At 39.2% G+C, this 23,812-nt stretch overlaps 1 protein-coding gene across 1 annotated transcript in view; it reads left to right on the top strand.

Moving 5' to 3' along the window:
- Window positions 1-23,812, top strand: part of SACK1B (scaffolding CK1 anchoring protein B) — a 135,704-nt gene that overhangs the window by 6,861 nt on the left and 105,031 nt on the right. Inside the window, exon 2 of the mRNA XM_089694143.1 lies at window positions 20,658-21,127. Within this exon, the coding sequence (XP_089550269.1) occupies window positions 20,672-21,127 (456 nt within the window). The 5' untranslated portion in view covers window positions 20,658-20,671. The remainder of the gene's footprint in view (window positions 1-20,657; window positions 21,128-23,812) is intronic.

The raw sequence follows: 23,812 nt of genomic DNA, 5'->3' as shown, positions 1-23,812 counted from the left end.
AGCGCCCTGCTGCAAGGCCCACCTCTAGCCTATGAATGGGGGTTCTTCTGATACCCCCGTGGGAGCCGACCTGACTGCTAGAACTGAGACTTCTGTCTCTTGGCTTCTGGCTGGGTCCTCTGACCCCTCAATGAGACCTTCCATCTCCCCCACTGAGAACTGTCTCCAAACTGGGAGCCCTGAGCTAGTCTCAGACCTAAGTATATAACGACACTGCCCACCTGTGTGGTCAGACAGGTTGCAGGTGTCCAACAAAACACAGACATGGGATTGAGTGCTCCGATCCAGAGATGCAGAATCCAGAGAAAGCCAAATCAAATCCACAGTTTTTTCTGTCCAGAAACACTAATCTGGAACATCGCATTCATCCTAAATTCAAATCCTGTGTCCCGTTTTCACATCTCCTTCTGTCACTCTCTCTCTCTCTCTCTCTCTCTCTCTCTCTCTCTCTCTCTCTCTATATCATATACCAGTATATATAAAGTGAGTGCTCTTGTGTCAGCGGCTATTGCACTGAAGGTAATCACAGTAAACCTTATACAAAGACAAGATTCGTAAAGTGCAGCGCTTCAAATGATTGGGAGAGATTGATAACTACTTTCCAAAATATAGATAAAAATTAATGAATAAAAGTTTATGAATATACATGTAATTCGAATGATCCACTTTAGCAAGTTTCCAGGACAGGTGTTAGACCAGGAACCAATAATAGAATTGCGCACTCACCGTACACCCATGGATAATGCGCATATAATAAATATCCACCATTATCTCTTAGGTATGGCGGAGTGGGTGAGCTTCCTTCTATAGATAGGTCATCCTGCCTTGGAAGATGTATGATATGGTTGCTAGGTCCAGAGGTACCTTAAGGTTGGATGGGTGCTCAGCCTGGATACAGGGCTCCCTCTCTCTGGTGGTGGTGGATCACATTAAGGGTATCCTGTAAATTAGTTAGCTCCAGAAGGAGCCAAAAAACAGGTGCCCAATAGTGTAGTATATTGAATATTTATTGAATGAATAGGTAATTAGCAAACAGGGTAGTATAAAGCTTCAAATAATAGGCAGTATGAAAAGCACTGATACAGATCCTTAGTTAAAATGGCCGCCGGGCTTCCTCGTGGCTCCAGCGGCTGTGACGTCATGCTCTGTTGGTTCCTCCTTAGGCCTTTCATGCATGGCACATCATCAGAGGGGAGACCAACAATCATTCATTTTTATCTATATTTTGGAAAGTAGTTATTAATCTCTCACAATCATTTGAAGCGCTGCACTTTACGTATCTTATATATATATATATATATATATATATATATATATATATATTTGATTTTTTTTCATCAATTTACAAGATGCAAAGCAAACAGGAGAAAAACATACATCATATCAATATTTGGTGTGACTACCCTTTGGCTTCAAACATCAATTCTTATACTTGAACACTTTGTACAATTGCATAAAGTCATCGATTTTTTTAGAATTAGAGTCAGGTGAATGATTAACCAATAATCCCAAGCAAGTGCTGATAATCATCAATTTCATATGTAGGTTGAAACAGTCATTAACTGAAAGAGAAGCAGCTGTGTAGGAGGCTTAAAATGGGAACTGCGAAACTGTGCTACTAAGGTGAGGTTGTGGAAGACATTTTCATGTTACAGGTCATACTCCATGGCAAGACTGAGCACAGCAACAACACACAAGGTAGTTATACTATATCAGCAAGGTCTCTGCCAGGCAAAGATTTCAAAGCAGACTGGGGTTTCATGATGTGCTGTTCAAGTTCTTTTGAAGAAGCACAAAAAAACAGGCTATGCTGGGTACCCTAAAAGCAGTGGGCAGCCAAGGAAACTTGTAGTTGGAGACTTGGTCAGGATCAACGATGTTCATAAAGTTGTTCTAAAGGCTCAAGATTTTTTACCTTCATGCATTTTATGCATGAATGTAAAAAACCTTCTGCGTGCAGCCCCCCCAACACTTACCTGAGCCCCCTCTCAATCCAGCGATGTCCAGGAGAGCCTCGGTTCCCAGGGGCTCTCACTACTGATTGGCGTAAGCAGCAACAGGAGCCTTTGGCTCCCACTGCTGTCCATCACAGCTAGTGAGCCAATCAGGAGAGGGAGGGGGATGGGAGAAAAGGATGATCCAGGCTGTTCTGTGAAAAACCACTGCACAGAGCAGGTAAGTATGACATGGTTGTTATTTTAAAAGAAAAACAAAAACAAGACTTTAGTATCACCTAAATGCTGATAAATACAGGCAGATACTTGTCCATCATGACAAGAGTTGGTTCTGGCCAGCTCAGTGGATTGTTTTAAAAAAGGCCTGGATTCTTTCCTAGATATGCAGAATATTACTGGATACTAACATTTATAGGTAAAGTTGATCCAGGGAATATCTGATTGCCTCTCGGGGGATCAGGAAGGAATTATTTTCCTTGCAGGAACAAATTGGATCATGCTTTGCTGGGTTTTGTTTCCTTCCTCTGGATCAACTGTGGGTATAGGATTATAACATTTTTTTTTTAATGGTTGAACTGGGTGGACTTTTGTCTTTTTTCAGCCGGACTAACTATGTAACATACCACCAGGGATGCTTATGATTGACCCCAAATTGTTTTCTGCAGCAGGACAATGATGAACTATTTTTAGTGTAAAGAAGAACAAGGAGCCCTAGAAGTGATAGTTTTCCCTCACAGAGCCCTGATCTCAACATCATGGAGCGTGTCTGGGAAGACAGAAGGATCTGAGGAAGCCTACATCCACAGACGATCCACAAAAGCCTACATCAACAGAAGATCTGTAGTTACTGTAGTTCTCCAACCCACCTGCCAAGTTCAAAAACTGTTTGCAAGAATTGATGCTGTTTTGACAGCAAAGGGTGGTCACACCAAATATTGATTTGATGTGCATTCCTCTTCTGTTCATTAACTTTCCATTTTTTAATTGCTAAAATTAACTAATACTTCTATTTCTGAAAGCAGCCTTAATTTACAGCATGTTTTCACAACTGCTTAGAACTTTTGCACAGTAGTGTGTCTGTGTGTATATATATATATATATATATATATATATTGCTCATAAAAGTTAAAGTTAAAGGAGAACTTTTTGATCAGAGTATAGTGTCAAGTCAATTAAACTCCTGGGATGTTGATCTGGTCAGTTAAGTAGCAGAGGGGGTTGTTAATCAGTTTCAGTTGCTTTGGTGTTAATGAAATTAACAACAGGTGAACTAGATGGGCACCAATGAGACGACCCCCAAAACAGGAATGGTTTTACAGGTGAAGGCCACTGGCATTTTTTTTCCTACTCATCTTTTCTGACTGTTTTTTTCACTAATTTTGCATTTGGCTAGGGTCAGTGTCATTACTGGTAGCATGAGGCAATACCTGGATCCTACAGAGGTTGCACTTGCAGTTCAACTCCTCCAGGATGGCACATCAATATGTAGCTTGATTGGCATTTGCCATTGAACACCAGAATTGGCAGGTCCGCCACTGTTAAAGGGTCCGGAGAAACCATGGAGAACATTATGTTGCCTGTAACATCATTCAGCATGACTGTTTTGGTGGCGGGTCAGTGATGGTCTGGGGAGGCATATCCATGGAGGGAAGCACAGACCTCTACAGGCTAGACAATGGCACCCTGATTGCCATTAGTTATCGGGATGAAATCCTTGGACCCATTGTCAGACCCTACACTGCTGCAGTGGATCCTGGGTTCCTCCTGGTGCATGACAATGCCTGGCTTCATGTGGCAAGAGTATGCAGGCAGTGAAGGAATCGATACCATTGAATGGCTTCCACACTTACCTGACCTAAATCCAGGAGAACACCTCTGGGATATCATGTTTCTGTCCATCCGATGCCGCCAAGTTGTACCTCAGACTGTCCAGGAGCTCAGTGATGACCTCGTCCAGATCTAGGAGGAAATACGCCAGGACACCATCTGTCTCATTAGGAGCGTTCCCCAATGTTGTCAAGTATGCATACAAGCATGTATGGGCCATACAAACTACTGAGTACCATTCTGAGTTGCTGCAATGAAATTTCAGCAAAATAGACTAGCCTGCTGCATCATATTTTCACTTTGATTTTCGGGGTGTCTTTGAATTCAGTCCTCTGTAGTTTGATAATTTTCTTTTCCATCAAATTATGGGGCATTCTTATGTTCCTAACACAGTACCCAGTCCATATCACATATATACAGTATATATATATATATATATATATATTGTATATATCAGTTGTCAACACTCTTCAGTAGGTCAACACCTCTTTTTGTAGGTGATATACTGTATATATGTATATTTCAACACTTTTACAATGTTTTACTGCTGTTCTTAAGTATAGCAGAAACTAGAGCTGTTGCTGACTTTGTTCTGGATGTAAAACTCTTAATTATCATTAAAGTAAGAACAGTAAACTGCAGCTCTTCCCTAATAATTGAATATGTGGAGGTTACTCATGTAATTATATGTAGCACAAGAAATGGATAATCATTAGAGAACGAAGATCTTAGGGTTGTATACTTATGACAAATCTTACTACTTGTGACAAAATTAATTTAATCTTCATTCAGTAGTAGTTTGATACAAGTGCACTTTTTTGTCCACTTCAGAGATGGATAGGCACCAAATATTAGGATTATTAGTAAAGTGTAATTACAGACATACAGTATGGCTAAATATACAGTTTAACACAAATACAGTATGTTTACTGCTCCCTAGCCAAACTGTATTTTTTTGTAATTTAAATTTAATCTGTCAATCAACACATTTGTCATTATTGTTTTTTTAAGCTGGTTAAAAAGCTGGATTGAAATTTGGACTGTTCAGCAGGAACTGGGCGAATTGAAACCCTTGTATGGGCAGGCTGGTCTATAGATCAACTTGTGTACAACCAGCTGTTTGGAAAATGTTCTCTCGATCAGCGCTGCCAACTTTGAACAGGAATAATTCACTTGGCGGCATCTTACTGCATCCGAGTATGCGTAAAGATACTGCACAGCAAAATACAGCAGGAGTTATATAATTCAGTCATGCAGTATTTTAGTAGTGAAAACATTATTAAATGTTTCAGCTGTCAGCGGGGTTCCCCACTAACAGCTGAATGTAAACAGAATTACCAGCAATTAAAAATAATTTTTAAAAAACGTTGTGGGGGTCCCCCCTAAAATCTATACCAGACCCTTATATGAGCATGCAGCCCGACAGGTTAGGACAGGGGAGGACAAGCGAGTGCCCCGCCCTCCTGAATCATACCAATCCACATGCCCTCAACATGGGGGATGCTTTGGAGCAGGGGGTTCTCCCCCCCAAAGCACCTTGTCCCCATGTTGACAAGGGCCTTTTCCCCACAACTGTGGCCGGTGGTTGTGGGGTTCTGAGAGCAGGGCACTTTTCAGAATCTGGAAGCCCCTTTTAACAAGGGGTCCCCCAGATCCCAACCCCCACACTATGTGAATGAGTATGGGGTACATGGTACTGCTACTCATTCAAAAAAAAAAAGAGGTGTAGTGTAAAAAATGACAGAAGACAGTCTTTGACAAGTCCTTTATTAAAAACAAAAATTTTAAAAATGTCCCATAAAGTAGATCCAATGTCAGTCACAATGCCCACCGCCTCCGCCGACCCAAAAAAAAGAAAGACACTGGCTCCCAGCCTGACAGTTCTTAAATACTGTGATGATGTCACAAGGGTATGGGGTCACCTGTGGTCAGGTGCATTGCTGTGGCCAATCACAATGCACTGTCAGGGTGCAGTGCATTGTGGGGCAAATAGCTCTCTGAATGCTCTTACCATTCGTGTGTTCGACTTATCGTTTGTTGTAAACTTAAATGTGGATAAATGTATCTCTTTGCCCAAAGTTCTGCTTTAACAAGACGTTAGAGCAATGTTCTAAACTTTCTGATGCTAAAACTAAAATTTAGCTTTTCATGAGCATGTCACTGTAGGTGTAACATACCTGAACAGCAAGGATATGCTCCACACATAGTATTTCATGGTATTTCATATTCTGGAACATACATTCATAGTTCCCTAGTTTTATGATATCTATGTTTCTATCCAGACTTGTTTGACATTAACTGTTGGCACTGTGGTTGAAAGTTCTGTTTAACTTAGGCATTCTTAGATGTGCCTCTGTGGCTAAGTGTTTGTTCTTCTTAGGAATAAGATAACACACTATATTGAAAGAAGACAATAGAATGATTTCGAGGATGATGAGTAAGGAAATTGTTTCTGTTCTTTGCTGCCACTTGTCAGTAAGCATAATTTTGAAGATTAATACAGTCTGATGTGGACAACTCCCTGACTGATTTAGCAAAACCGGCTGACTTGACGGACTTGAAATATGTCTCTGTAAAAAGGTTGATTTTCACTTTCCAAACAACTTTTACACAGCAAGTGAAAAAAAAAATTTCAATTGTGTTCAATTGTGTTCTTCTTTTAAAATGGAATAATGAGTCCAGTACATAGTTTCCAACTTTGCTCAAAATTAAGGATTTGCTCTAACTTAAAAAAAAGTACAGTAGGGGAGGTATTTACATTCATGTTTAACCACTTGTCCTCCAGAGGATTTACCCCCCTTCCTGACCAGGCCATTTTTTTGTGATATGGTGCTGTGTCACTTTATCTGAAAATTGTGGGGTCATGCAACGCTGTACATAAATGAAATGTATGTCCTTTTTTCCCCACAAACAGAGCTTTCTTTTGGTGGTATTTGTGCTATAAATAAAAAAAGACCCACACTTTTGAAAGAAAAAAATATATATATTTTTTACTTTTTGCTATGAAACATATCCAGTAAAAAAAATTAAATAATACAATTTCTTCATAAATTTAGGCCAAAATGTAATCTGCTACATGTCTTTGCTAAAAAATAAATCCCAATATATGTAAATACGTGTACGTGAAAGGTTTAGCGTCTACAAACGGCGGTATATATACTGGATTTTTATTTATTTTTTTATACTAGTAATAGCGGCGATCAGAGACTTATACTGGGACTGCAGGTGGGCATTCTGACACTGGGTGGGAACTGACTAACTGCCACTGACATCCCAATGACACTAATACAGTGATCAGTGCTAATAAAAAGCACTGACACTGTTCTAATGACACTGGACAGGAAGGGGTTAACATCTGAGCGATCAAAGGGTTAACTGTGTGCTGTTTTACATAATGTGCTGTGTGTGTTTTACTAGGGAAACAAGCTGCTGTGTATTTCTCTGCTATGCAGAGAAATACATAACAGCATGTGCTTGCTGGCTGGAGAGAGACCGCCGAAACCAGGTGACTGACATCTGTAGCTACCAATGGTGGCATGGGTATGGCGGCGTGCGCATGCTCCTTACCCAGAAATGTAAATCAAGTATATATACGTGATTTTGCGCAGCCCTGCCTCCCTGTAGCAGTACTTCTAATATAGGGCGGCGGACAAGCCGTTAATGTAGCAGCATGGCCAGGGGTGGACTGACAACTCATGGGGCCCCGGGCAATAGGGGATCATGGGGCCTCTGTGTCCTTGCCCAAGCACAAAAAAGCCTATGAAAATGGTACCAGGGGCATCTCATGGGGCCCCCTACTGACCCCCAGCCCTCGGGCAGTGCCCGAGTTTCCAAATGGTCAGTCCGCCCCTTAGCACGGCCAATGTGAATAGGTTTAATAAAATAGATGAGACTGTTATTCATTTTTTAATTAAATTTGCAAAATATTGCAAGATGGTAAAAAAAACAAGATTCCCAAAACTGTTGGCTGTAGTAAGAGGAGCACATTAAGAAAGTATTTCTAAATATTTGAACTTATCATCAACCTCATATGGTGATGTGAGTTTTATCTTTATCTTATTCAAAAATACTATATCAATAGAATAAAACTAGCATTCCGTTTCCATTAAAACTACAACAAAGATTCAATTTGCTCCTCCAACAAAAATAAAAACACGTAAAAACATCAATTCTTAATAAAACATACTAACTGCTAGCTACTTTTCACACATGGTTAATAAGTACACAACTTGAGGCTAATTTTAATCATATGATAGTATAAAGAAAAGAATTTAAACAACTTTTTTTTTCCAAGAAAATGTTATTTGAAATGTTATTTGAAACAACTTTTTAAACTATCTTGATAGAACTGAAAGGTTTCTGAAGGGACGCTACAGGAATTTCACTTTGAGGTCATTCAAATGCTTATTACTTTGCCCTACAGATATTTTTTAAAACATTTCAACAATGCTGAAATGGTGGTCCTGTTGTCATTGTAGGAGCTGCTGAAGGAGCACTGATGCATTCTGTGTTTTATTGTATTTTTTGCTGCTTTCTTGAAAAAAGGGATAGAGTGTGAAGATCTTTTAAAGTCAATATTTCCTAAAAGTCTTATGGAGGCTGTCACTGCAGATCTTCTATTGAGTTTGCTATTTTGCTAACTGTTATGCTGTTTAGCTTCAATACTTCCTGAGATACTGACATGAAACAAGTATGCGTAGCATAAAGGTCACGGTACCTTTAGATGCCCATACTTGCATTCTTTTTTTTACCAATTTACTCAAAGAGTTGGCAATGTTACCTAAGTGAATAGGACTAACTAACAGTTTCTCCATATTCACTAAGATGTTTCTGTTAATTTTCTACTATTTTAGTAAATGTGCACCAAATATTGAAATCCAAATGTTAGCATAACAGACAGGCAACCTGCATTTCCATAAAAAAAATCAGCAAATGCAGCTGTTTCTTTCAAGATTGGTTTTCTTTAAAGAAGTGGCAACCATTGCTGTACTGTATTATGCAAAATCTAATAAATTAATATTGAATACATTTTAACAAGACCACTCTAACAGTGCAAAGTTAATAAAAAAAAGTAAGGTAGCGAGGCTTACTTAAGTATTAACATGGGTAAAATCTATATTTCAGGTACTGACAAGAGGATTGTCTCCTGATATATTATGCCTCTATTCTGTATATGTCACCCTGCACAATAAAATATGAGTATATATCTTTCTTAACCCCTTCCTACCCTCCCCAGTGTCCCTTTAAACAGTTCAGAATGCCCAGAGGACAGGAAGGATCATCAAATAAGTGACCACTTTCACAGTTGTCACATGATCATAATCTGGTCCTGATGGCTACCGATCTGTACCTGGACTGAGAGCTGTCTGCAACAGCTCAGTCTTTGTGTTGAGAGCAGCAGTGAGGCACATAAACATCAACCACCCAGTGACACATATGTGCACATATGTATTGGGCAGTTGTAAATGGGTTAATATGCACAGAAGCTACCGTACTCACTACCTAACTTGGCGAATATAATTTTTGTATTCATGTTTCAAAAATGTAATTACATTTGTGAAGGCCAATTGCCTTAATTTCCAAAAGCCAAGGTCATACAGTGATGTCATTGCTGCTGACACTCTTCATACACTCATTGAGCTGACAACATCAAACATATTAGGAATAATTGCGCATTTTTCTGTGCATGAGGAGATATCTGGTATTCTCATCCTTTCTGGAGTACTGAAATTAAATTAAATCCCATTTGTGCACATAAACTGTTATAAACACTGCAGGGAGGCAGTAAAACGCTACACTACCCATTACAAAAAATGAGCAAGGTCCTTAAATCTCCTCAGAAATTTTCCAGTCTGCACTGCCTCTGCCTGATTATCTGCACCTTTGGTCCCTCATATGAGAATATACTTAAAAAGAAATGGGCATGCACATGTGCTCGATGATACTGGTTAGTTCTTGCATGCCTATGTTTGAGAGTTGAGACTAAAAAAGTTTGACTTATAAATAGTAGTCTTTTCTAGGGTTTCTTAGAAACATAAACTGGAGTTGTTTATTTACTAAAGGTAAATAAACAGCAAGGGAATTTTTCCCAGATCTTAGTGAATGTCGTGAAGCTGTGCTGAATTTCATCATCCAATCATGTTCCAATCATGTTCCAATCATGCTCAAGTAAAAAATATTGTTTTTTATCTTCCTTGCATGTGATTGGGTATTCTTTGCAAAGTGAAATTTCAGCTGTTCTGAGGCAAATTCACTTGAAAAGTACAACTTCCATTGCAAAGTGGATAGCCTATTTGCTTTTAGTAAATTAACACCATTGTGAATAGTGTGGCAGTTGTAGGACTGTGACTGAGTTTTTTTCTTGAAGCCATGAATAACATATAACCTGCTTATATGTGTTCTCCTTTTTGCTCTTTATATTATATCTTTCATTTTCTTATCTAGCAGATAAAATTTGATTACTACCAACAAAAAGTCCTAGGGCCTTCCATAGCTTTTATTCTGCACTGTATAGCCCTCCCACACAGGAGGATGGATCCCACTACTCAATCCGGTTATCTTCCCTTTCCCACCCTCTCTTTTATCCATAGGGACCTATTGAACAGTCCCATTACCAACCTGAAGATTGTAATGGCAATTGAAAAGGCTAGTACTGGATCTGCTCCGGGCCCTAACAGTTTTCCTGCTCTCTACTAGTGCAAGTTTCAGGATGTGTTGGTTCCTCACTTGGAATGTTTTTTCAGTGCACTTGGTAAAGGAGACCTGCTAGATCCTTTACTGAACTTAGCACATATATCAGATGTCCCTACACCTAATAAAGATCCCGGGGAAGTTGGGAACTATCGGCCTATTTCCCTGATAAATAACAATCTCAAATTTCTCACTAAGATCTTAGCCAATAGACTATCCTCATTTGTCAGATCTTACATTCGTAAGGATGAAATCAGGCTTATACCAGGTCGTCAAGGTCTAGATCAAATAAGACGAGTGATTGACTTGATTTCCCTCTTGCAGGCCCAATGGGATGGTGGTGTTCAGCAACAGAGCCTTCTTCTGTCTGTTGACCTGCATAAGGCCTTTTATTCCTTATCTTGGTCCTACCTTTTTAAAACCTTGGTATTCTGAGGGTTTGACATTTTCTACAACTTCTTAGCATATTATATTCATGACCACAAGCTAAGGTTAAGTTAGTCAGACATTTCTCCTACCCCATTGTGTTTGCAAGAGGCGCTCACCAGGGCTCTCTCTTGTCTTTCCTTATATTTGCGATTGCTATTGAAACTTTGGCTATTGCAATACAAGATAACCCCATTATCAAAGAAGTGATGTGTGGCCCTCATGAACACAAGTGTGATTTATTTGCCGAGGACCAGCTATTTGTCATGTCCGCAATTACCACTATTCCCAATATACTTCAGACCTTGCGTGATTTTGGCTCAATTTCTAGGCTCCAGGTGTACGACACATAGTCAATATTAACATCCCTGCAGCTACCCTAGCAGGCTTACAGGATGCTTTTCCCTTTATTTGGCAGGAAGAAGCACTTCCTTATCCAGGGGTCTGTCTCTCATCTTCACATTTGCACTTGTATTTAGCTAACTAGGAAGAAGATGCTTCTAAGTGCAGTAGGTAAAAGCAGTTTATTAGGACACAAGTAAAAGCACTTACAAGATAGTGGAGTGTCACATGTTCATACTATATTCTAACTCATGGTGGATGTGTGGAGGGGACCATTTGGCCATCCAGAAACTGTGGGACCCGTGGAATGCACAATCAAGATGGCCACCGCACTTCCGGGATTTGTGTGGAACACATATGCCGGAATTGACATCAGATTGGGACGTTAACTTGTTTCAGAGCATGCTCTGAAACATCCACTATGAGTTGGAATATATGATGAGCCTGAGACACTGTACTATCTTGTAAGTGCTTTTACTTGTGTTGTAATAAACTGCCTTTACCTACTGCACTTAGAAGTGCCTTCCTCCTATGTTTCTTCCTGTCAGAGTCTGCTTCTACTCATTGAAGAGCTGCTCTAGTGCCCCCTTGGCTCCAGTTAGTATACTACCTCCTCCTATCCTCTGGAAGGTCTGGTCCCAGCATGAGCACCCTATGGATTATTTAAATATTTGGCTAACTACCCCTCTCCTTTTTGGCAGTTGGAGGAACAACTGTCTACTTGGACTGTGTGTGACCTATCTTGGATCAGTAGAATCCATGCTATTAAAATGATTGTGTTACCCAAGTTGCTCTATTTCTTCCAATCCTTGCCAGTGCAACTACAATGAACTGACTTGCTGCATTTCCAAGCAAAAATGACATGTTTTGTTTGGGGTAAAAAAGGTCCTCACCTTGTGTGGAAAACTTTGTTCACCCCGAAATTGTTCATGGGTCTAGGGGTGCCTAATTTTTCTACTTACTATTGTGCTGCCCAATTAGCACAACTTTACATCGTCTATTCCATCCTGAAGATACCCGATTAGGTGTATATCAAGAGACAAGCTATCCACCCCTTCACAGCGGATTATTTAGTGTGGTGCTTCCTAGAGAGCGCCCCCAATCCTGGCTCTGACATTATCACATTTGATTGCCTTATGGAATAAACTGTGGACTCATACCTCCCTTGTCTCGGAATTTACTCCGCTAGCCCATATTTTTAACAATCCTATATTTCCCCCTGGCATAGAAGCAAAAGCATTCCGATGGTGGCTCATCAAGGGCTTATATAGAATTGGCCCCTTTTTCACTCACAAGGGACCCTTTAACATACAGCATTGCCCTGTGAATTTAGAGATGCCTCACTCAGAAATTTTCTAATTTTATCAAAATTTTTAATTTCCTGAATTCTTTATAGTCTAACACATTAGAGCCCCTGCCTGACTGAAAATAAGAAAGGGTATAATAAAGACCAAGGGTGTATATCTATGATTTATAGACTCCTACTTACCTCCTCTCAAAAATTATATGTGGTAGATTAGGACAAGGATCTCTCTACAGATATAGAGTTGGAATCTTGATGCCCTCCTCTCAGATCTTCTTTCAAGGAGTTTTGAATGCTTAACTGATTGAGGCAAATATTAAGGTCTTAACTAGATGGTACTTGGTCCCTGCTTATATAGCTGAGATATATGCTAACACTTCACCGCTTTGTTTTAGAGGACGTTCTATGCATGGTTCTATGTTTCAGAACTACGTTGATGGGCTAAATTTATGCACATTCAACTAAGCCCAACTTTGGGTTCACTTACTTCATCTCTGCGAGTCTCCTATGTTTCCTTTACTATTACTATCTTATTCTTCCCCTTTATTTTCTCCTTGTCCTTTTTCTTCACTTTTCATTTATTTCTTATTACTCCAACCATGGGTTCCTTTCCATAATGGTAATCAGCATTATCCAGGGATTTGATATATTGGGAAGCTATAATTCTCTCGGATTACAGTCCTACTATCCCAATCCCTATATTAGATATGTTGTATTGTCTTATATCCTCTTATATGCTGTGATGTTTATATACTGGATATTGAGATATGTAAATTTCTTATAATAATAATATTGAAAGAGAAAATGTTTACTCAAACATAAATATTCCATATTTAAGAGTACCTAAATCTACAAGCCAGATATCCCCAAGTTACCTTAAATAAACTGAGGTTCAGTGCAGAAACAAAAATAGAGTCTAACAGATGTGTAAAAGCTGTATTTTGTCCCTTCACAAATGTGTTGACAGCAATGTGAACTGTCTCTTCTGTGAGAAAAATATTTCTCACTGAGTTCAGTCATGTGTATGTGAAATGCCAACAGATATCAATACTCTTTGCTCTTCTCTGTTAGCAGAAATGTAAATACTTTTATCTGTAAGATCTCTGTACGTTTCTCTGTATATTTCTCTGTGAATAAAGAGTTCACAGACTTGATGTTTTTTATACAAGCAATAAGAGCCCATTCACACTTGTGCGACTAGTTTGGTATGACTTCTATGCAACTTGAGCGCCATAGACTGCAATGAAAACCCTCAAAAGTCATATGAAAGTTGCACCTGAATGTTTTACATGCAACAGTTGTGCAACAAGTATCCATTATCATTAATGAATGCCAAAGTCGTTTCCAGATTGCACCTATCCAAAGTTGCATCAAAGTTGTAGTAAAGTTGTATTAAAGTTGCACCAAAGTTGCACTCCAAAGTTATGCAACTTTGGAGTCGTACAAGTGTGAATGGAGCCTAAAGGTTAAATTCAGGGGATTCTGTGTAGGAATAGTAGCCAGGAATCTCTGTAGCAATCCCTAATTGCTCTTTTCTACCTAAATAATATGCAAATTACATTTCTAAATAATATGAAACATAAATATTTTCAGAGCGAAAGAAACAGTATCAGTGGTGTGATGTCAGCACACAGTCTCCTCTCTGATGTGTTTTGTCCAATTGGACATTTTCAAGAGGACCTGAGGGATGAATTGAACATAACGTGCTGGGTGGGCACAGGCTTTCTATATGAGTTGTATCGAATTTGGTATTGCTCAACTGATTTACATATATTTTTTTCTTTATCCACAATATTATTATACTGTATACTACACTATTGCTGCTATTTTGTGGCTCGTGGGTGAGCTTTAATTACTGCAGTCAGATTTTGGTGCTGCTGAAGACAGATGACCTGGGTTCGATGCATAGATTACCTGGGATGAGATGCATGCTGTACTTGCTATGCACACTGTAGCATCTGCTTTTAGTAAGTGCTTACTCTGTAATGTGGTGTTTTGGAGATCAAGATCCACACACCGATTGATTTGATATCGTATGTCAATACCGTCTGCAGCTGCGACAGATGGCTTATAGTTCTCAATGAATTGTGAGGGCGCCGGTGAATATCATTATAGTTCATTGATTCTTCCTGCTCTTCAGTTAGCCTTTGTGGTAGGTACAGGCAGACAGCTGTACTGAGAGTCTGCAGAACCTGACATTGCACCCACTATCTGCTGATAGTGGGTGCAATGCTCTGCAGACTTCTAAGAAACAAAATAATAAACACACTTTTGTTTACCTGCAAAAAGTGTGCATTTATTTTTTAAAGTGAACGCATCCTTTAAGTGGGGTCTATCTGAGTTGTTGCAATTTCTAAGGAATACTGTGAGAACATCATAGTGTGCAATGAATTCAGATAATGAATTTCAAGTACATGAGAGAGGCCTGTACAACTGTACAATGCTGAAGGCAAGGCCTGGAGTTTAGCTTTCATGACTGTAGCTTTAGAAATTCCCCAGCATGTACAGTATAATGAATATTGGACCTAAAACCACATGAATGCCAATGTGATGAAAAATATTTAGTGTGCAGTGAAATAGCTTGTGTGTGCGTCATTAAAACAGTTTTACAAAAGAATGCAAACTAGAACATGCCATGGTTCTGGTTCACTGACCTTTAGCATGCCACAACTTACCCATATTTACCCTAAGCCACAATGCAGACCCACTGATAAGAACGTATCAGCTTTGTCTTTTGCAAGCATGCCATAATAAAAATATGAAGGATTGGTCTTTTTCTTTTTCAGCTGTACTGGGGGCGAGAATGTGAGATGTCTTGTAGTTTTACATACTAAGGTTAAAATAACTAGAACTTCAAATCTTTTGCTTTAAAGGAAGGTGAGATAACAAGACCAAACCACATGACATGACTGAAATTCCAACTTCTACCTAGTTTTAGTGTTATCCTCTATATGTTTCTACATAAGTTAAATAAACATTTACTGTATATAGTCAATGATTCTTTGATCATGTATTGGTTTCAATAAAGTGTGCAGACTTATTAAAATTATTCTTTGATGATAACACAGTTAGTGAAGGCTTTAGATGATACATCAAGTAAGGATGTACGTAAAGTAAGGTTTTCTCCTTGAATTTTTAACATGTACCATCTGTTATACAACCTCATAAAATGTGTTTTGTAAAGCTCCAAAAACTGATATTTCTCTCTGAACAAATGAATGTGCCATTTAATACCATTTAGAGTCAATTCACACCATTGGACACTCATTAAGGTATGCATATTGTGCACCTGTTGTGTATTGTGCACGCACACTGTGATACATTATACAACACATCACATTTCTTTTTTTTTTTAATTACTTTTTTAAATTCAAAATTAATTAATTTCAAAACGCTAACAAAAACATACAAAGCCATTCACAACTCTGCCCCAATCAACATCACCAGTCTTGTCTCAAAATATCACCCAAATCATGCTCTTTTTGCTCCTCCCAAGACCTCCTGCTCTTTAGCTCCCTTGTCCGTTCTATCCATGCTTGTCTTCAGGATTTCTCCAGAGCCTCTTCCATCCTCTGGAAATTTCTAGCTTAAAACGGAGTTCCACCCAAAAGGGGAAGTTCCGCTTTAATGCTTTTTCCCCCGCTCCCCAGGAACCTCCCTAGCAGAAGGATTGTCAGTATTTCTGTGCTCAAAGCGGTACATTGTTTTCAATATGTTGTTTTTTTTTATTTTAGGCCTGTAATTCTTAGGAATAACTCACTGAAATCTGCCCGAAGAAGAGTCTAGTAAACATCCCGGGTATGATAAAATTTGAAACACGAAATCATACATTATAATATAATAAATAATCATAAAAAATAATAATAATATAATAATAATAAAAAATTTTATTCAATAATGTAATCAAACCAAAAACACTGAAATTTGAAATAGAGCGCCAAGTTCACACATCACTGAGCTCAGTCGCAAAATCGTTTTCAGTGTCTGATGATGAATTTCCCCACAAATCACTATCACTCAATTCTGCAATTGGTTCTCATTTACTATCGCTGTTCTCTAGCTGGTCTAAAACCGCTTTTGATGCTTTTTGGATGCTTTTTGGATGCCATGGACGTTTCTCAGTTTCCAGGCAGAAAGGACGGTAAAAATGCAGGCAGGGCACAGGACAAAACACTAGGGACAAAATTTATGTGAAATGGTTTGATACAGTAATGTAATACTATCATATTTTAGTGTATTGAGTGAATGTCAAATTTTTACATTTTTGAAATTCCCGCTGGTTCCGCCCCCTGTATGTACCGACGCTCGAGGGAATGGAACCCGGAAGACAGATGCAGGCATTGACCGGAGGACATGGCTGGGGATGCTGCAGGGGGGACATTGTGGGACCGCAGGACAAGGTAAGTGCTCGAGGGATCGCTGAAGCAGCACTGCAGTGTAATTCCGAGTATAGCTCGGGGTTATCGCTTTTGGTACTGAAACTTAAGCCTGAGCTACACTCGGGAATACCGCCAGGGGGGTTAAGGATTAGCACTTTTGGGGAGCGAGTGCCCGTATTTGACTGGTACCCGCTCCGACTTCCGCTGCGATTATCTAGGTGATCGGAAGCTGAAGTTGTCTTCCCTCCCTCCCCATAGTCTTCTGGGACATGTGACAGGTCCCAGAAGACAACAGGGCCATTCACAAAGTGCAGCGCTTCTCGCGCATGCGCAGTGGGCACCCGGCTGTGAAGCTGCAAGCAGTCATAGCCAGATGCCCACACTAAAGATGCCGGCGCCATGGAGAGAAGATGGCCAATGAAACCAGCGGTGGTGAGGACACAGCTGGACCAAGGGACAGGTAAGTGGCTGTATTTTAAAAATCAGCAGCTAGTTTTTGTAGCTGCTGACTTTTTTTTTTTTTTCTTCAGCTGGAACTCTGCTTTAATCTGTCCAGCTATCTTTTACTCTCTCCACCTTTAGGTGATCCCTGAACACTCATCTCTTCAAAGAAACCTCTAACTTATAAATTGAACTTCTCCCAGTCTGTTCACCTTTAGACAATACCTAAAAACTCATCTCATCAGAGAGACCTATCTTACCTCCACATAACAATTGAACTATTAAAGGATAAGTTCACCTTTGGGGACATGTTACATATAACATGTTTCCACTCCTGCAGCCGCTCCCCGATGTTCTGCCTTCCTGTGACAGCAACCTAGGGATCTTCTCCACGAACTTGCTGTCACTATTTAAAAAAAATTGTTCACAGAGTTCTGTGAATGGAACAACTACTACTACTGTCAGCCTTTGCGGCTAACAGCTTGTAGTTCTCAATGAACTGCCAGGGCACTGGTGAGTGCTCTAGGTAGTTCACTTATCCTTTGTGCCATTCAATAACTACCTGCCTGTACAATGTTATGGGCAGACAGTATACTGAGAGAATCCGCAGGATCCAGGCATTGTACCTGTGATCTGATGATTGCCAGTGCAATGACTTACAGGCCGAAATGTAAAAAAATAATAAATGTGTTTTTTTTGTACCTGCAAAAAAATCATCCTTCACAGTTATTACCATTTGCACTTCTTGCTCCATCCTATTAGATTGTAAACTCTTATGGGCAGGGCCCTCCTAATCTTCTTGTATTTTATTCTAACTGTACTCTCTCTCTCTTTATTTTGTAAAATGTTGTGCAAACTGTTGGCACTATATAAATCCTGTACAATGCTAATATTGATGTAGCACCCTCCTAGATAGGTGCTAGGTTTAGATAGATAGGATTTAGTGTGTGTTTTGATATGTAAATTTAGTTGTCACATTGTAGTCAGTGTGGGTATAAAGCATAACTTGCAAACTGTAGTCAATGCTGCTGTGCTCTCTCTGCATTCAGAAAGCTTGAGAAGCCTATGGACATTAGGTGTGGACATGGCAGCATGAATATCAGTGGGAAGATGACACAGCAGAGCAGGCTGGTAACAGGCAAAGCGGAATGCAGGGTCAGATGGGCCAGGTCGGTAACAGGCGGTCAGGTCAAGCATAGACAGCAGGTCAGGTAGAAGAGAGGTCAGGTCACAGGCCAATGTCAGCAGCAGTGAGGCCGATCAGGCAAATACCGTAGGCAGAGACAGTCCAAGAAGCAAGCTGAGGTCAGTGCAGGTAGAGTTCAAGCGAGGTCAGGACAAGCTGGGTCAATCAGGGGTATCAATTCAGGAACAGACACAGGAACACAGGGAGAGCTGCAGATCAGACAGCAATTCACCAGTGCAACTACTGCATTTATATAGGCCAATAGGCGCCAGAATTAGCCAATGCGCATTCCTGTGCATGCATGCCCACACAAAACAGCAAGAGCACATGCAGGCCCGCGCCTACGCATCCTTGTGTGGCTATAAGCCTCAGCTGCGCCACGGCCAACATGTCCCTGACAGCTGTATTAAAGCTTAAGTCTACTGTTTGTTTCAACCATGGACTTTGTCATAAATTATTTGAAAGAATACCCAGAGTCCTCAAATGTACATAGTTTCTGTTTTTTTTAAGTATCCCACTTAATTCCCTCATCCCTATGCAAGTTCTGCAAAAATAAACAAAAAATACCCCTAGACTGGTCATTGAAGAAGCGTGTGAATGAGCCTATGTGCCTAACTGCAGGAGTGAAGCTTTTGGGGGAGACCTGGACAGTATTCCAGTGGCTCCTACAGGAGTAGCGCTACGTAATATTAATATTTTGACACATTATATAACTCTATGCATGGCAGCTTATTACAGTGTGTTAAAGCATGTTGTAACACACTGCACTGAGCAAAAATGTTCATTTATATCTTATTAATATAAGCATTATAAACATTTATTCCAAAACATTGGAAGACTAAGTTATAACAGTAGGGAGCCAGGAACAATGGAAAAACCAAGTCAGGATGTCTGGACATGGGGGCCCATCAGGGAGCTGCAAACAGTACCATAAAAGATATAGTAATTTTCCAATCAATCTAGATGACATGTATTTTTTGTGCAATATTTTTTGCGCCGAAGAACCTTTTTGAGTTATTGTATTTTTTTACTTTTAATAACTAAATTGTAATAAAGACAATACATTTATATATAAACTTTGTTGTGGAGTGTACGTGCCTATAAAGTCCATGGTTATTTTCTACTATACATTGCATTTTGGGACACAGCACGAGGGATGGATTACTGGTTTCCATAGTACCACCCTATGGCAACACCTTAAATTCTATAGAACTGGAAAATGCCTAATATGGAAAAATCTAAAATACTGTATACACAGCTTTTTTTTGTGATAAAACAGCACTGAAGTATATGTTTTTAATTATGATTACTATGAAATCAGAATACATAGGAGGAAATAACTGAACATGTCTAGAAAAGTATTTGGTAGTTTTTCAGTTACGTTTAGTGGTCAGTGCACACTTGGTACAGACTTGCTCTTACATATAATGCAAATGCAAAAATTTACAAAACAGGTTCTACGTGGTCATATACCTTTAAAGAAAATCCACTCCCTTTTTTAGGCACACTAGTACCTAGCTGGTATATTTGGATGCTGGAGCATACATCCCTTAGCAAATGATATTTGCTTGTGAATTTGTTTATAACATACTTAAATCCCAGAAGATGTTTAAAAGGCTGTTTTTAAGGGTCAGCAATTCCCTGAATTGCATTTTATTTATTGTTTAATGGTACATCTGCCCTGTTTGCCCTATAGATAAAACATTATTGAACCTTATCTGTTTCAAACTGTTGTTGGGTACTGGTTAACCACATGACTAACAAAGCCTTAAGTTACTGTTGGTTTACTTATGTTAAAAGCCATGGCAACTATACTATCCACACATAACATCCGGGGCAATAATTCATGAATCATAGCACTCTGATTTTGTTAGATGCACACTGCAGCTGTTATCATTGGCACAATAATAATAGTTTGATCATAAAAAGTGTGTGATTAACAACAGAAGGAATACCTACACAAACCTCTATTAGCTGCCCAGTATCTATGTAACCATAAAAATGCTATTAATGTGTTACACTATGTCCTATTATTGTTATACTTTGCTACTGATAACAAAGCCTGCATATATGTCGTTATTTATATATGATCTTTATGTTCACTACAGCCTGAATTCTCAATATGTCGGCACTGGTGGAGACATTATCATTGCTTTCATCTTTGCATGAGGAATGTAAATCTGAAAACTACATAGAACCTCATTACAAGGAATGGTATAGGGTGGCCATAGATGCACTTATCGAGGGAGGTGTCATTTCATATCAAGAATTCCTTTCCAAAGAAAGAGCTACAGAGTTTCTTGCAGAAGATGAAGTCAACTATATTACAAACCACATCCAGAAGGCAGCAGAGACAGTGGAAAATTCACAGGGGGATACAACAGATGACAATTCATCTTCTGGTACTTACTGGCCAATGGAATCAGATGTAGAAGCACCAAATCTTGACCTTGGTTGGCCTTTTGTAACATCAGGACATATAGGAGCTACGGACATAAATCTCTACTTCCACCCCCCAAGAGGACATCCTCTAACAATTAAAGAAATGGTCAGAAAATTGATAAAAGAAGCGAGAAAGGTAAGATAAGATTATGCAATATAGCAATTATTATGAAATATCAAGTATGGATAGCCTAAACTGTGTTCATACTCAAGTTGGGGTTAAGCTGTTACAGTCTAAGAAAACTCATGGAATGGTATGTCTCTGAACAGAAGCAGGTAAGGCTCTATGCAACTTTATGACCTATAGATAATGATCTTTAGTTTGCAAAAAGCCTGGAAATGTACTGTGTATAATTGACCAGGAGAGAAATGTTTTATTGTAATATTTGTGGATTTTCAGCTTTAAAGAGAAGTATGGGAATTCTTTTTTCTAGATCATACTTACCTAGGTGGATGCAGCATCAGTCCTATGCAGCATCTGTCCCCCGCTGGCTCTAAGGGTGAGAACTCAATGATCACATGATCGCTGAGTTCTCACAGCCATTCTAAGCAGTGAGTGGTGACTGTCAGTTACTGCTGTCTGCTCTGCCCCCCTCCCCCCGTGCTCACTGGAGTGCTGAGCTGTGGAGGGGGAGGGAGCGGCTGGCTCAGGCTCTCAGTGGATCACTGAAAGGCTGATCCAGATGCTGCTTCAGGCTGTGGGGTGGATCCGGACTTTAAAATGGGGATCTTTCCCCAGCCTGGACCAGCTGAGCGATGTCAGCTGACAGCGGGCATTAGCCCACTGCCACCTGAAAACAGGTCAAACGAGTGAGAAACAGCTGCACTCCTGTGATCCACAGGATACGTACAGCCAAAAAAGCTTTGGCTGTACTTCTCCTTTAAAGCTGATCTCTATCAATATGAAAAAACAATCCTTTGCTTTTCCAGGGGATAGAACAAAACAGAGTGTTATTTACCTTAATACAAGGTCCCACAGTCTTCCTCTCCACCACATCCTGCTGTGAGAACTGTGACCCTAAAGCTGCTTCTTTCAAGTCTCTGACCAGTCTTGTTGCAGTTTCTTTCACTCATGTCATCACTTACAATGCAGGATCCATGGTCAACACTGGTACTACATTGTATGTAATGACTTAGGAGTGCCTGCCTGTATTTCAGTGCAGCAGGGAAAACATACTGGACCACCAACTGTTAAAGGACTGTGGGTTATAGGTAAGTTAAGATCTGTCTTATCTCTTCTCTTAAAAGAAACAAGCAATTTATTTAATATCTGGTTTGTTACTACGTGGAGGTGATTTTTTAAAAGATGTTACAGGGAGCTCTGTGTGGTAGTAGACAGCACTCATGTGTTACAGCACTGGGGTCCTGAGTTTGATTTCCATAACCGATTCTACATATATTGAGTTTGTACAGTATATGTTTGAAAGAGTATGTGAGAGTTTCCTGGAAGAACTCCAGGTTCCTCCCACAATCCAAAACCATAGTGGTAGGTGAAATTTATTCAACTAAAATTGGCCCTACTTTGTGTATGACTGTATTAGGTACACTAAATAAAATAGAAGTTTACATTGGGGCAGAGAATGTGTAAAAGATTGTGTTTAGAGATGAGCGAATCGAACCTGGCGAAGTGGAATTCGTTTCGAATATCAGGAAAAATTCGATTCGCATCAAATCCGAATTTTAGCAAACTTCGGGTGCACGAATCGAATTTTTCCCGATCAGCCGGCAAAAGTGTCACTGCAGAGAGCTCCGCTATTTCTGACAGTTCTGACAGTTCATTTACAGCGGTTGAAACATTGTATCTATTTGTTTCCATTTAGGATACAGATGTTTTTATTCGGAAATAAATAGATACAATGTTTCAACCGCTGTAAATGTGAAGGAACTGTCAGAGAACTGTCAGAAATAGCGGAGCTCTCTGCAGATACACTTTTTGCTGTACTTTAATTCTTCTTCTTTTCATTCTTCTTCTTCTTTTCATTTTTCTTCTTCTTCTTTTCATTCTTCTTTTCATTCTTCTTCTTTTCATTCTTCTTCTTCTTCTTTTCATTCTTCTTTTCATTCTTCTTCTTCTTTTCATTCTTCTTCTTCTTCTTTTCATTCTTCTTTTCATTCTTCTTCTTCTTCTTTTCATTCTTCTTCTTCTTTTCATTCTTCTTCTTCTTCTTTTCATTCTTCTTTTCATTCTTCTTCTTCTTCTTTTCATTCTTCTTCTTCTTCTTCTTTTCATTCTTCTTCTTCTTCTTTTCATTCTTCTTTTTATTCTTCTTTTCATTCTTCTTCTCATTCTTCTTTTCATTCTTCTTCTTTTCATTCTTCTTTTCATTCTTCTCATTCTTCTTTTCATTCTTCTTTTCATTCTTCTTCTCATTCTTCTTTTCATTCTTCTTCTTCTTCTTTTCATTCTGCTTCTTCTTCTTTTCATTCTTCTTTTCATTCTTCTTCTTCTTCTTTTCATTCTTCTTCTTCTTTTCATTCTTCTTTTCATTCTTCTTCTTCTTCTTTTCATTCTTCTTCTTCTTCTTTTCATTCTTCTTTTCATTCTTCTTCTTCTTTTCATTCTTCTTTTCATTCTTCTTCTTTTCATTCTTCTTTTCATTCTTCTTCTTCTTCTTTTCATTCTTCTTCTTCTTCTTCTTTTCATTCTTCTTTTCATTCTTCTTCTTCTTCTTTTCATTCTTCTTCTTCTTCTTTTCATTCTTCTTTTCATTCTTCTTCTTCTTTTCATTCTTCTTCTTCTTCTTTTCATTCTTCTTCTTCTTCTCATTCTTATTTTCATTCTTCTTCTTCTTCTTTTCATTCTTCTTTTCATTCTTCTTCT

Source organism: Staurois parvus, unplaced genomic scaffold, assembly GCF_062004578.1.
Source record: "Staurois parvus isolate SC_StPar_1 unplaced genomic scaffold, SC_StPar_1.0 ptg000652l, whole genome shotgun sequence".
NCBI lineage: Eukaryota > Metazoa > Chordata > Amphibia > Anura > Ranidae > Staurois > Staurois parvus.
This window is presented reverse-complemented; position numbering and strand designations above follow the sequence as displayed.